Below are 13,318 nucleotides of genomic sequence, written 5' to 3' on the forward strand. Positions count from 1 at the left end.
GGGAGCTCCAAGGAGACGATAGCATTTTGATGCCCCTTATCAACGACCCTAATCAATCCGCCCTCGATACAGAGGGTGGGGTTTTGGTTTGTTTGTCTGTATCCAGATATTGAAGTGGTAGCCAGTAAGGGGTAAGCGAAGCGCGAAATATCCCGAACGGTGTCGAATCAACGGGAGGCATTGAAGCTAAGAGGGCTGGCATGTGATGTGGTGGGGGAAGCTGGTAGAGTCTAGAATATAAAATGCTAATGATAAACAGGCCATTTGATAAATCTCATTTGCTGCGTTGCTGCCGAGGAAGTTGTCAGGCAAAATGTCACAGGTATGCCATGAGAGAGACAGGGATGATGGCACTTGTTTAATGAGAGCTAGAATACAGAAGACATCATTGATATGCATGTTCTGGACGTGCCCGACAGATCACCGTCACCATCGGGGGGGCGCCGTTCCAAATCATTATAAAAAAATATGCGCATTCAATGATGATCTTGGGACTCGATCACCTCACCTGTGATCCTCCCCCCGCGTGCCTTTCCCATAAGGTCATAGCAAAAGCCTGGCATAATAACGAAATAACACATAAACTGATGTTTGTCCCATTTCCTTGCAGAAACACCCCCCCCCAACCCAAAGAAAATGTAGAAAAGCAAGCAGGCAAGGCACTCGCGTGAGAGAGCGCAGGTGCACATACAAGCCCAGCACTCAAGAGTCACCGTCTAGGCTGGGAAATAGTCGCAAAGGTGTGGAATGAATAGAAGCGGAGTGGTCCTAGGTGGACTCGTCCTCTTCGGCATCAGCGGCCTGTGGAAGCACCTGGGTTAATATGTTTGTTGTGACAGGTAGGGAGGTAAGGGATGGGGGTAAGGAACTTACAAGGTAAATTGCCTTCTCATCCTCGTAGCGCTTCTTGTCGACCGCGGCCTTGGCCTCATATGGGCCTCGCTGCTTGTCGTTCAGGGCCTTCCATCGCTCACCAAGGACCTTTCCGACCTGGCCTATAACGGAGTATATTAGCACAAGCCAATCAAGGAGGACAACATCAGTAGGCACGTACCGAAGGTGATTCCAGGGTTCTCCTCGCGAACATTGTCTCTCTGCTCGTTGGCGAAGAACATGTATGCGGAAAGACCACGCTTGGGGGCATTGGGGTCTAAGGGGAGAGGGGTCAGCGTCATGATCTCGCGACAAACATATGTTGGGAGGAGATGTCGAGCGACGAACCCTTCTTCTTCTTCTCTCCGCGCTTGGTGGCGGCACGCTTGGTGGTCTTCTCCTTAGGCATATTGAGGGTAGATTAAGATCTGAAGGGAGGTTCTAGTTAGTAAGAGTTGTTTGGACATGGTGGATATGGGTTAATTGAGGATTGCGAATGAAAGAATGTGGATGGCGGTGTTGGTGGTTGTGGTTGGTCACGGCGACCAACGCGATGGGCGATTCATAAATAGCTGTGGTGGTGGTGGTGGTGGTGGTGTATAGTAAGTAGTAGCAGTGGTGGTTGGCGGTGGTGCAGGCGGAAAAGTCTCGAGGTGGGATGCGGGTGCGCCGGTCGCAAAGTGACGACTTTGGGTCGCGATCGCGACATGACATTCTGGAACATCAAAAGAGAGCAATTGACTGACCTGGGGGTGTTTTGAGGCGTGGAAAATGATTAGGAGCCCGAGGTGGACCTAGAAGGCGGGCAGAGCGAGTCAGCGGTGATGCGACAGAAATCGATCAACAAGAGCATCAAGATATCGCGACTGGACGCGACGGGGGACCAAGCAAGAGGAAGGCATTTGGGCGAAAAGCGCCGCGAAGCAGAGCGAATCGGCGCACGATAACGGGGTGAATTTTGGGGGAGAATTGGGCCAATCGCATTTGCGATGCTCTCACCGGAGAGGCGAGAGAGATAGCGATAGAGAGATATTTATTTTGTATGGGGTGAAAGTACTTACTGCGTGGTTTGGGCGGTGCGGTGGGCGAGCAAGAGCGTGTACAGCGGAGTTGTATGAGGGAGGAGTTTGGGTGAGAGGGAGTTTGGGTGAGGGAGGGAGGAGAGGAGAGGAGTGGGAGGAGCAAAGTAATAGAGAGGAGAGGGAGGGAGGGAGAGCTGGCCGGTGGGCGATGGGGTGGGTGGTGGGCGATGGGTGGTGGCCTGTGGCTGCGACTGCTGCTACGACTGCTGCGGGCGCGACGGAGGGCGAGAAGGGCGACCACCGCCGTCCGCCGTCCGCATTGCTCGCTAAGGGCAGGAAAAGTCGTGGTTACTCCGTAGTAGCAGCAAGTCCCGTAGTGCCAGTGGTAAACACTGGGTAAAGGGCTGTTAGCACGGCAAAGGTCTTGCTACGGAGTCGCCCTCGCCCTCGTTACCGCGCACCTCTGCGTGTACCTCCCCCGCCATTTGGCTACCACGGGGTACCTGCTGCCACCTACACACGCACCTCCTGCTCCCATACGCAGCAGCCCATCCTTCGTGCAGTCCCGTCTCATTACCACCGCACTTCGTACTGTACCGGACTATGTTATGATGCTACACTACGGAGCACCACGCACCACGCACCGCGCATCCACGCACCTCATCCTCCCTTTCATCATCATCCCTCCCTTCCCTTGCCCGTCCCCTTCGCTCTCGCGCTTTGTGCCTTGTTCCCTACCACCGCCGCTGTCTCTGGCCCTCTCTGCCTCTAATCAGCGTGGTGCAATAAGGCCCCCCCCCAACCACCACCCCCCAGCATACGAGCACAGGAGCGACGCAGGAAGCAGGAAGAAGAACGAAAAGTACGGGTCTCGGGGCTAGAGGCTACAAAGTCTCTCCGGGGCCAGCCAGCCCCCCTTACAGAGAAATAGCGTGCGGCGTACGTATACTTGCCATCCATCACTCAATTCCACAGGTATCCCATTCCCACGGATACCGCGAACCGCGTACCTAGTACCTAGTACCTACTGCCGCTGCATTACGTCGCCTACGACCTAGGTACCTGGTACCGGCTACACGTACCCTGCGGAGCGGCAGTGATTCAGCAAGCAACCTCTGATTACGGTATACAGTATACAGTATCCAGAGGATGATGATTACCTGGCCCAGTTCCCGCTCTCTCCTCCGAACTTCGTACGCACTCCACCGCGCCCATCAGCCTGCCAAGTTCTAGATCCCCCAGCTCCTCCTAGCCTGTCCTCCTAGGGCCACCGCTGAACGTCAATCAAGTCCATCAAGTCGAGTAAGTGCTCGCAGCTCAGCTGCTCCCCGTCACCACGGCTCCCACCGTCCCACTACGAAGTACTTCCTACTGGGCATTCCACTGCTCCCAGCCGCCCCTACCACCGTAACGACGCTCTCAAGCTCTCAAGCTCTCAAGCGCCGTCCACATCGGCAAGCCAAAGCCAGGCAAAACAAAGTGTGGGTGTTTGTTGGGTATGGCCTCCTGAGTTCCTCCGTACGTACTACGGAGCAGTGGTGCACACTGCGCACTGCGCACCACTCAATCAACCCGCTCATCAAACCCGGCCCCCAGCGCAGCGCATCACAGTGCACCAGCCAGTGCACCACCGGCACCGCGCTCGCTCGCTCACTCTGCCTCGAGCCCATTATCGGCTGCAGCCCATGTTGCCTGTTGGGACCCCCCCGCCGCTTGCATCACGCCGATGGATCTTCATTTCCATTGCCATTATTGCTTGCCAGAGTAGGGCCACCAACCTTCCCCCGCCCGCTAAGGCAAACCGGCCATGTCAAGCGCCACGGGCATGGCAGACAATGGATCCGCACCATGACGATCCGCCGTTTTCAAGATCGATATCACGTGATCTGAGGCTGAACCCGACCCGCCGCCACCAAGCCTCTTTGGGCGCCCCGGACCCCTGCGGCCGTGGGTGTTTGGGTGTTTCATATGACCAGCATGGCCAGCAGCGCTGTTTTGTAAACAATGCCGGGGGGGTCGCGCCGGGAGTCCTGTCAACGTCAACGGTTCCGTAGCCCAGACGCCAGAGAGGAGATCAAGATGGATCCTCTGGGGGCCTGAGGTTCGGATCGATGGCGGAAGAGGAGGAAGTGCTGAGTATGGGCAGAAATAATCACCGATGCAGCATGGACGATATATCATTGCGCCGTTTGAATGCATTCAAGCCTCACCTGTGCTAGGTAGATAAGCAGTTCTGTGTGGAACTTGCAGTCTTACATACGGCTCTCTCCATGGTCCTACTCGAGTACCGCTGACAGACAATGATATTGTTCATATTGAAGATGGCCATACGTTTCTACGGCTCGATCTCATGAAAACCCTTCTTTTCAGCCTCTGAACTACCCTCTTCCCCATACCTATCTGGTACCTCAGGTAGCTAGCTGTACAAGCACGTGTCTCTCATAAACAGCCACCAGCCAGAGGTCATCATGTACAACACACCCAACAATCACGAGACTTGCACTCCATCGTTATCTACCCTCCAGCATCATCATCATCCAGGACAACCTCCAACAACTTGGGATCCCGAACCCAGTCAACTCCACTCCCAACAATAGTGCCGGTTGCCGTGCCCTTCATAATCCTCCACTTCTGCCGACTCGCCTTCAGATTTGCTTCCAACTCCGCCAACTGCTCCCGTTTCTTCGGGTCAACATCTTGCCTTTTCTGAGCATTGGCCTGCTCCGCAAGCACCGTCAACCTTCCCGCCAGCTCGGCGTTCTGGCGAGCAGCAACGATATGTTCCGCCTCGACTTTGGCCAGATCATCCCTTGTAGCACGAACCTTTAAATTTAACTCCGTTAAAGACCCAGAGAGCGTATCCCGCTGCTTAACTAGCGGTAGCAAGTCCCTGTCTAAGATTAGTAAATTGTAGAAGAAAATCCATAGCCGTAGTAAAAACCCTACTGTTCCGCAATAGTAGCATTATTCCCCGAATGAACAGCCTTCAAGATGGGATTTGCCACGAGCACATTTTCGATAATGCTGTTCCGGACCTGATACGCCGCCTTGGCTTTCAAGAGATCTTGCTGCGCGGTGTTGATATCGGCTTGGGATGCCTCTGTTTCTTCATCCATATCTAGGTTTTTCTGTCAGAACACGTTCTCCAAGTGCCAAGGCCAAGTATTGTATATACCTTGTGACAAGACTCCTTGGACCTTCAAAAGAGCAATCTCCAACTGCAGCTCCTCCATCCGCTCATAGAGATCCAGTACACGCTGTTCCTGCTCGCTGAATAGTGGCTGGTTGGGGGCTTCTAGCTGAATAGCACTATCGGCACCCCCCATCATGTCATCTTGATAACTATGAGCCATATTGACAAATGTAATTCGTTTTCCGCCCCAATATCGGGAACCAGCTGCTCGTTCATACAATCCGAAGCGTGACGCGTGGAATTAATGTGAATGTGGCTGGTGATGTACCTCTCCTTCACGTCAGCTACCGAGCTGTGGCGCGTGCATGTACGATGATACAACAAGGATCATGTTCCGGCGTACACTTCCTGACCTAAAACGAGGCCTCCCCGAAGCCTCGCCGTGTGATCACTAACTCACTCACCTAGTATATCACTCCTGACATGTCCCCCTTCAATCACCACCATACCCCCTCCGCGCATTCCAAGGGAAATCCTGCCAGCTCCGCGAAGCTGTAGTGGGAAGCGGCGGGCATGCCTCTTCAAATCCTCCTCGCGCATACGGGCCAGCGCCTGCACACCGATCCCGGGACGTTTGCATCGTAAGTTCAAACAAGAAGCTGTTTATTGCTGCGGGAACGTACGGTAGCGCTGACATTTTCGTTCTGCTGCGTAGGCTGGATGCTTTCAAAACTTGGGTCGCCGGCCATAGCTCCATTTCCCCACAGGATCATATTGCTTTGACTACTCAGGGAAAGCCGGTGCGCTTCCAGGCGTTATCTGTAGAGGTAGGTCTCCCCCGTCTGGATATATATGTAAGGTCCCCTAGACTTATTATCTATGGGCTGTGTAGAAGGAGATTTTCGTATACGATCGACGAATAGTTCAACCCCTATCCCCAACATCTGCGAAGGCCTTTCAGTCCGAGATACCGTTGCCGCCGAAATATAGCCCCGGCAAAGTCCCCGATACGATCGCCGACCAGAATGATCTACAAGCATGGAAGGATTTATTTATGACCCGCAGGTCATGGGCCTTGGAGGTGGTGGACGACTGTGCGGCCATGTCCCAGGAAGCCCAGGAGAGATACAAGGAGACGGAAGTTCTAGTCCGCGGTGTTGATGCTGCAGTGTATAATCTGGAGAAGCATGTCAAGGCGCTGGATCAGAAGAATGCGGATATCCAGGCTTGGTCGAAGGATATTCAGAAGGAGCAGGAACTGGCTGGCACGGATTGGGAGGCGTCCATGGCTAGATTACGCGCCCTGCCAGCTGCTACCGACATGATTAAGTTCATCACCGGACGGGATCCGCGGAGAAACCAGCCGAGCCCTACTTTAGAAGATTTGGTCGATGTAGAAGATGTCAAGAGAGCTGGGAAACTCGTTCGCCATATCAGCACGCAACTAAACCGGAACAGTGCCGACCTCGGGACGAAGGTCGATTCAGTCCTAGGGAAAATCGATGGCTTGTTTGATAAAGTGGAAAGCAATCCTGCGCGGACGGCATTTGGGCGCGTGGCCGAACCTATGCAATTAATGGAAGACATCGAAGCCATTGCCAGGAAGGTTAGTAGTGACTATGAGACTGTCCTAGGATACTCAAATACTGCCAAAAATGTCTCGCAAGCTTCTAGATCTGCCCTGCTTCATACGAAGAACTTCCTTCCGAATATCTTAAAGAGATCTTTGGAGATGGATGGACTTTTGCGGCTGGCTACAGAGGCACGCAATGCCATGGCTTCTGATTCCCTCGATGCAATGCACGAGATTGCCTCCCTGACCGCCCTGGTTGCTGAGGCTAATGCTCAGTTCGCCGCCCTCGAGCTAGATGGCGATGGATTTGATGCTATTCATTTGCTGGGCATGTTAAATACATTACCCGTCACTTATGCTTCGTTCATGGCCGAGGCAGTTAGACGGAGGGAGTGGAACGAGAAAATCAGGTCGGATTCATCTACTCTGGTGAACGAGATGGCAACCTTTCAGGATGAAGAAGCGAGACGTCGCAGGAAATGGCAGAAGTCTACTGGGGCTACGTTGTGGGGCGACAGGATTGAACGGAAAGTCATGGGGCTGGAAGTCAATCTCCATGGAGAGGAGGATGAATGGCCCGAAGTGGCGAGGTCGGATCTGGATGAGCTCCTAGAAACGATGAAGACCCACGATCCAAAATCACTGATTGTTACGGACCTAACCAAGATTATTACCGATCTCAACAACCCTACAAAACAGCAAAGTAAGCGGGCGAGGGCGTTCAAAGCCGGTAGTATCCACGAAGCAGCACTAGGTAGAAGCGCACTCCTAGTTCGCGGCGATGATGAGTTGATGAGGGTTCTACAAGAAGAGAAGCACAAGGTCGAGAATAAGCTCAAGACTGCCGAGAGTCGGGTGCGAAGACTTGAAGACTTACTCCACCGACAGTCTCATCTCAGTCAGAACTCCAGTAGGAATGTCTTTCAGCTGCCGGGTTATACGAGCCCTGATGCTCAGACTAGTGCAAACCCTTTGGCTTCTCCACGCCCGAACGATGACCAATCTCGAAGGTCATCGATGTCGTCTCGGCGGTTTTCAGCGAATCAAGGCGCCGAGGAGAAAGTGTTCCAGCAAAAGCTGCTTTCGCTGGAGACCGAGCTCAATGCAGAGCGTGAAAAGACCGCAGGCATGAAGAAGGAGATCACTTCTCAGAAGACAGCGTCAGACGATATGAAAGCACAAATTGAAGCGGCAAATTCAACCAAGCAGGACCTCTTGGAAAATTTCGAGGCCCAGCAACGTGAATTCATCGAGGAACGTAGGTCTCTGGAAGAGGAGATCAAGCGCTTGAAAGCAAAATTGGAAGAGCTTGAGGACGAGATCGACCGCTATGTTGGATCCCGTGAGCACGAGAAGGCGAGCGTGGATGAGCGTGTGAGAAGTCTGCAAGATGAACTTGAAAGAGTTCGGAAGGAGCATGTAGCAGAAGCTCAGAAGGCCCAGGGTCAAGTAGAGTTCCTCCGGAACGACTCAAAGCTACAACGGGAAACGAACGAGGCTCTCGAAAACCAAATACAAAAGATGCAAGAGGAGAATAGAGAGTTCCAAGCCAGAGCAGAGGAAGCTGAATCGCTAGCTGAAGAGCAGCGCAAGGTTTTACATGATGTGCATTCACATTTGTCTCCTGTTGCTCCTGTTCCTGATGACCTTCCTGCCCTCGCTGAAGCTCTAGCGACCTTGCCTGGAGATTTGATTGCGGAGCTCGAGTCTGTCAAGAGTGATGCGACTATAGCCAGATCAGACCGAGACGCTGCGCAAAATACCATCGCTGAGCTCAAGTCAGAGCTCACAGAAACTAAGGATGGTTTGGCGAAGGAAGAATCTGTGGCTTTGCAGCTTCGTGAAGCGTTGGATGCCGAGAAGGCTAGGTTTGCAGCCTTCGAGGAGGAGCTGGAAGGCGAGCGCTCCGAGCTGACCTCACTGAGGACCAGGATTGCCGATGGCGAGACGGGTTCAGAAGCGCTCCGTAGTCGTCTGGAGGAACGGGAGCGCAAGGTCACAAGCTTGGCAGAGGATCTTGCTTCTCATCAATCTCAAGTAGGAAGTTTAGAAGAAGAGCTCCGAGCTTTCCAGGAGAAGCATCAATCCGTACAGACGAAGCATGAAAGCCTGGCCACTAGATTCGAAGCACGAACGTCACGGGCCAAAGATCTTACACAGCGTGTTTATGCGCAGAACGACCGACTATGCAGGCTCCTTGAGCGGCTTAGTTATTCTGTCACCAGAGATGGTAGTACAATGACTATTCAACGGATACCAAAACCCGAACGGGCTAATGCGAATGATTCTTCTGATCCTGGCTCGTCTTTGCGGAAAAGCATTTCAGGTGCCGTTACTAGAAAGGCGATGGTGGATAGTGGTGATCTTGATTTACTCTACTGGATGCACAACGACGATTCGGAGGCTGAGTCGGAGAAGTATGAAGCGTACCTCAATGCAATTGGGAGTTTCGATGTCGAACAATTTTGCGAGCTCATCACCAAGCGAATCAAGGATATAGAATACACGGCCAAGAAATACTCCAGAGACGCCCGCGCCTATCGGGAGAAGTCACACATGGCCCAGAAAGAGGCGCATGAGAAAATCGCCTATAAGCATTTCAAAGAGGGCGATCTGGCGCTCTTCCTCCCTACCCGTAATCAAGCGACGGGCGCGTGGGCGGCGTTCAACGTCGGGGCACCCCATTACTTCCTCCGTGAGCAAGACTCACATAAACTGCGGACTCGGGACTGGCTGCTTGCTCGTATTCACAAGATCGAGGATCGGGTGGTGGATCTCTCTAAATCGATGTCTGGCAATGCCGCCGATAGAAAGTCACTCGGCGGCGATTCCTTCGAAGACGATAATCCATTTGAGCTCTCTGATGGCTTGCGCTGGTACCTGATCGATGCTTCGGAAGAGAAGCCCGGCGCGCCCTCTACGCCGGGACTAGGAAAGAGCACTGTTGCGAGCGCAAACATCGATGCCACCGGTAGTATACGTCGCTCGAAGAAATCGTCAAGTGGAGGTGTCGAGGGCATCAATAAAACTCTCAGCAAGAGTCTAGACAGTCGACGCAGCAGCAGTAACTCGAAGAAAGCCGTTCCTGGAGCTAGCTCACTTGTCAAGACTACCTCCACAACCGCTGATTCCTCGTCCCTAAAAGCTGTCTCCACGACGAGTATCCAACCTCCGGGCGAAGCCTCCGAAGATCCCCAGCGCGAAAGCGAACAGGGGAATACGAATGGAGTAAGCGAACAGGCTGCAAATCCCCCCGAGGTGCGAAGCCAATCCCAACCAATTGATGACCTCCTGGGTCCGTGAAATTCTTTTCAAGACGCTGATGGTTGGTAGGATCCTCAGGGCAGTCAGACACCAACAGGAACAACCAGTCACCCAGAAGCATCCGCGACAACAACACCCCCCGCGGGAACGAGTCCCGGCAAGAAATCTGTTATCTGGGATTCGCTTTGGAGTCTTGATCTTAGTCTTGAGAGCGGGAGGAATAAGAAGTAATTCATCGGCGTCGTTTTCGAATTTAACACTAGCCCGGGGACATTTTGGGGGCCTTTTATAAACCTATGCTCGGAGAAACGAGGCCGAGGCGTTCTATGGGGGGGGGGCATTTACCCTGCAGTATCGTTATATCATTGTTATTATTACTAGGTAACCTAGGCACGCATGGTGTCCCGGTGGTGGGAAATATAGCATTCGGCTACTTTTCTCTATTAATTTACTAGGCATATTTTACATTATTTTCTATCGACTAGCGAACGGTACGGGACGGGCGCAAGTAGATAAAAAGAGATACCATTTTATGCGTATTTATTTTAAGGGATGTTTATTGTTGATGGTTTATTGGGCTATCTTGCTGTGAGGGCAGGGTGAGGGAGATTTTATATATAGGTTGGAACTTTTAAAGGGGGAATAGGAAATGGATGGATAGAATTGAGAATGATAAACAATTTAAATGGAGGAATTATAGTGAGAATGAATGATAAATTATAATTATAATGTAAGTAGTGAGGGAGGGTTTCTTTTTAACTTTATTAACAAAACTTCCGAGAGGAGTTGTTGAGTTTGGTGGAAAGTAATTTACGATTGTGCTTTATACATTGCTTTGGTAACTTGCTTTTGAAGGGAGTTCAGAGGAGGTAGGAGTATATATGTGTTTTTAGGTATCCATTGAGTTGGGTTTGTAGTGGGCTGTGGATATGGAGGTGGAGGGATGTGTGTGATGTCAGAGCCATTTTTGGAACCCGACTCGGTTATTGGGAATCGAAACCCAATATGTTTACACATCACAACTAGGCTCTATCTGCATAAGTAATATGTATTTCAGTATCATACGCGGAACAATTTCTATTCCATCTGTCTCTGTCTCTGTCTAATAAAAAAAACGAACCCAGACCAACCCGACTTCTACTTGGCCGTGGTTGAATCGCCAGCCAAGTAACGCCATTCGCTTTCAAAATAACATAGGGTTTTTCCATGCAGCCTTTCATTGTTGAAAACTTTTTAAAACCCCCCCAAAGAGAAAAACTGTCATATATGCCGTTGAAGGACAATGCAAAATTTTCCCCAGGTTTTTCATACCGTCATTAATCGTGTTGAAATTTTCCACACCCCGTTACGCGCGCCGCAAGGGAAATACCCAAGTATTAGACATCTAGTATCGGTACCTGCGTAGGCATTAGTAATTGGCTCTGATCTGGGAAAGGGGAAGTGGAACTTACATGTCGCTCTTGTATGGGCCCTCAACCTCAAGGCCAAGGTACTCAGCCTGGACCTTGGTCAAGGTGGTCAACTCAGCGTTGACGTGGTCCAAGTGAAGTGCGGCAACTTGCTCATCCAAAATCTTGGGGAGGACATAGACGCCAACCTCAAGCTTCTGGGTCTTGCCGAACTCAATGTACTTCTTTCCGAAAGCAGGGTCATTGCACTTGAACAACATGATTTGAGCAAGGACTTGGTTGGTGAACGAGCATGACATGACGAATGAAGAGTGGCCAGTGGCACATCCCAAGTTGACAAGACGACCCTCAGCAAGGAGGATGATGTGACGGCCGCTGGGCATGAGGAAACGATCAACCTGGGGCTTGATGTTCTGCACGCTGGTGGCGTTCTTCTTCAACCAGGCAACGTCAATCTCGATATCGAAGTGACCAATGTCTGATTATGTTAGCAACGTAGATACTAGTAGCGGAAGGGTTACTTACTGCAGACAATAGCATCATTGGGCATCTTCTCGAAGTGCTGGCCAGCCAAGATATCTCTGCATCCAGTGGTGGTAACGAAGATTTGACCTTGGGAAGCAGCCTTCTCCATGGTGGTAACCTGGAATCCAGAGACAGCGGCCTGAAGTGCGTTGATAGGGTCAACTTCAGTGACAAGAACACGAGCACCCATTCCGTGGAGAGCCATGGCGCAGCCCTTTCCGACGTCACCGAAACCGGCAACAACAGCAATCTTGCCAGCAATCATAACATCGGTGGCACGCTTGATACCATCAATGAGCGATTCACGGCAACCATACAAGTTGTCGAACTTGGACTTGGTGACGGAGTCGTTGACGTTGACGGATGGGACGAGAAGGCTCTTGTTCTTCAACATCTTGTACAGATGGTGAACACCGGTGGTGGTCTCCTCAGAGACACCATAGCAGTCCTTCAACATCTCAGGGTATTTGTTGTGGATGAGAGCGGTGAGATCTCCACCGTCATCGAGGATCAAGTTCAAGCCCTTGTTCTCCTTGAATGCAACGAGCTGTTGCTCCAAGCACCATTGGTACTCCTCCTCGGTCTCACCCTTCCAGGCGAAAACAGCGACACCTGTCTAGTCAGTTTTAGATTCGAGAGAGGTAACTGGGGAATTGACATACCGGCAGCAGCGATAGCAGCAGCGGCGTGGTCTTGGGTGCTGAAGATGTTGCACGATGACCAGGTAACCTCAGCTCCAAGGAATGTGAGGGTCTCGATCAGGACAGCGGTCTGAATAGTCATATGAAGACATCCAGCAATGCGTGCTCCCTTCAGGGGTTGATCGGCAGCATACTTTGTGCGGGTAGCCATGAGGCCGGGCATCTCATTCTCAGCAAGATCGATTTCCTTGCGGCCGAAGGCTGCAAGACTCAGGTCTGCGACCTAGAAAAAAGGCAATCAGCATATGTTTATGAGGGCTCTGAATGAATACGAACCTTGAACTTGGTTGCTGGAGCTGCCATATTGTAGGAGGATTTTGTTGCGGTGAGGGGTATTGGTGGTCTGTGGGTTGTTTGCGGGGTGATTTTGGAGATGGGAAGGACTACACAGATAGCAGGGTCAGTCAGTATAATGGTGGAAGTAATCAACTGAGTCTGTAGATATCGGATCTCACTTACTTCACGGGAGGATGTTGGATGATGAGAGGAAAAGAGCAAAGAGGTGTGGGGGAAGAAGTGGGAGAGGAAGATCGGAGGGGAGGGCAAGCTGCAAAGTTTCATTAGGGCGATCTTAGTGGCTGGGAGGTATTGCATCCCCTTTGCGGCCTAGCGCAGGTGCTTGACCGCCTACCGTCAACACGAGGTACGGAGATACAAGCACAAGTACAAGAACCCTTATCAGAACGAGGAACGGAGCCGCGTGGAAGATGTTCTCCGGATGCCTCTGTTAGAAAAGGGCCTCTATAACTATTGCTATATAAAACCTGGAATATGGCAACTTCTCCCACCAGAATACTGTAGAGTCCATAAACATCGTG

General features: G+C 51.7%; 4 protein-coding genes across 4 annotated transcripts; 1 reads left to right on the plus strand and 3 right to left on the minus strand.

The window, feature by feature from the left end:
• Positions 1-768: 768 nt before the first annotated feature.
• Positions 769-1,282, minus strand: BP5553_02239 (uncharacterized protein; the record flags this gene model as incomplete). The annotated part of the gene is made up of 4 exons (XM_032010862.1): positions 769-813; positions 874-995; positions 1,055-1,150; positions 1,222-1,282. The coding sequence occupies 4 exons, from the start codon at positions 1,280-1,282 to the stop codon at positions 769-771; spliced, it is 324 nt and encodes a 107-aa protein (XP_031874916.1).
• Positions 1,283-4,409: 3,127 nt separating this feature from the next.
• On the minus strand, positions 4,410-5,248 carry BP5553_02240 (Uncharacterized protein; the record flags this gene model as incomplete). The annotated part of the gene is made up of 3 exons (XM_032010863.1): positions 4,410-4,785; positions 4,842-5,013; positions 5,071-5,248. 3 exons carry the CDS (start codon positions 5,246-5,248, stop codon positions 4,410-4,412), a joined length of 726 nt encoding a protein of 241 aa, XP_031874917.1.
• Positions 5,249-5,601: 353 nt separating this feature from the next.
• Positions 5,602-10,096, plus strand: BP5553_02241 (Taz1-interactin-like proteing factor 1; the record flags this gene model as incomplete). Its single annotated transcript, XM_032010864.1, has 4 exons — positions 5,602-5,669; positions 5,744-5,855; positions 5,921-9,859; positions 9,935-10,096. The coding sequence occupies 4 exons, from the start codon at positions 5,602-5,604 to the stop codon at positions 10,094-10,096; spliced, it is 4,281 nt and encodes a 1,426-aa protein (XP_031874918.1).
• Positions 10,097-11,249: 1,153 nt separating this feature from the next.
• BP5553_02242 (Adenosylhomocysteinase) lies at positions 11,250-12,803 on the minus strand (the record flags this gene model as incomplete). The annotated part of the gene is made up of 5 exons (XM_032010865.1): positions 11,250-11,262; positions 11,317-11,752; positions 11,800-12,411; positions 12,462-12,723; positions 12,777-12,803. The coding sequence occupies 5 exons, from the start codon at positions 12,801-12,803 to the stop codon at positions 11,250-11,252; spliced, it is 1,350 nt and encodes a 449-aa protein (XP_031874919.1).
• Between the last annotated feature and the right edge of the window lie 515 nt (positions 12,804-13,318).

Source organism: Venustampulla echinocandica (genome assembly GCF_003357145.1).
Source record: "Venustampulla echinocandica strain BP 5553 chromosome Unknown scaffold_0, whole genome shotgun sequence".
In the NCBI taxonomy this organism is placed as follows: domain Eukaryota; kingdom Fungi; phylum Ascomycota; class Leotiomycetes; order Helotiales; family Pleuroascaceae; genus Venustampulla; species Venustampulla echinocandica.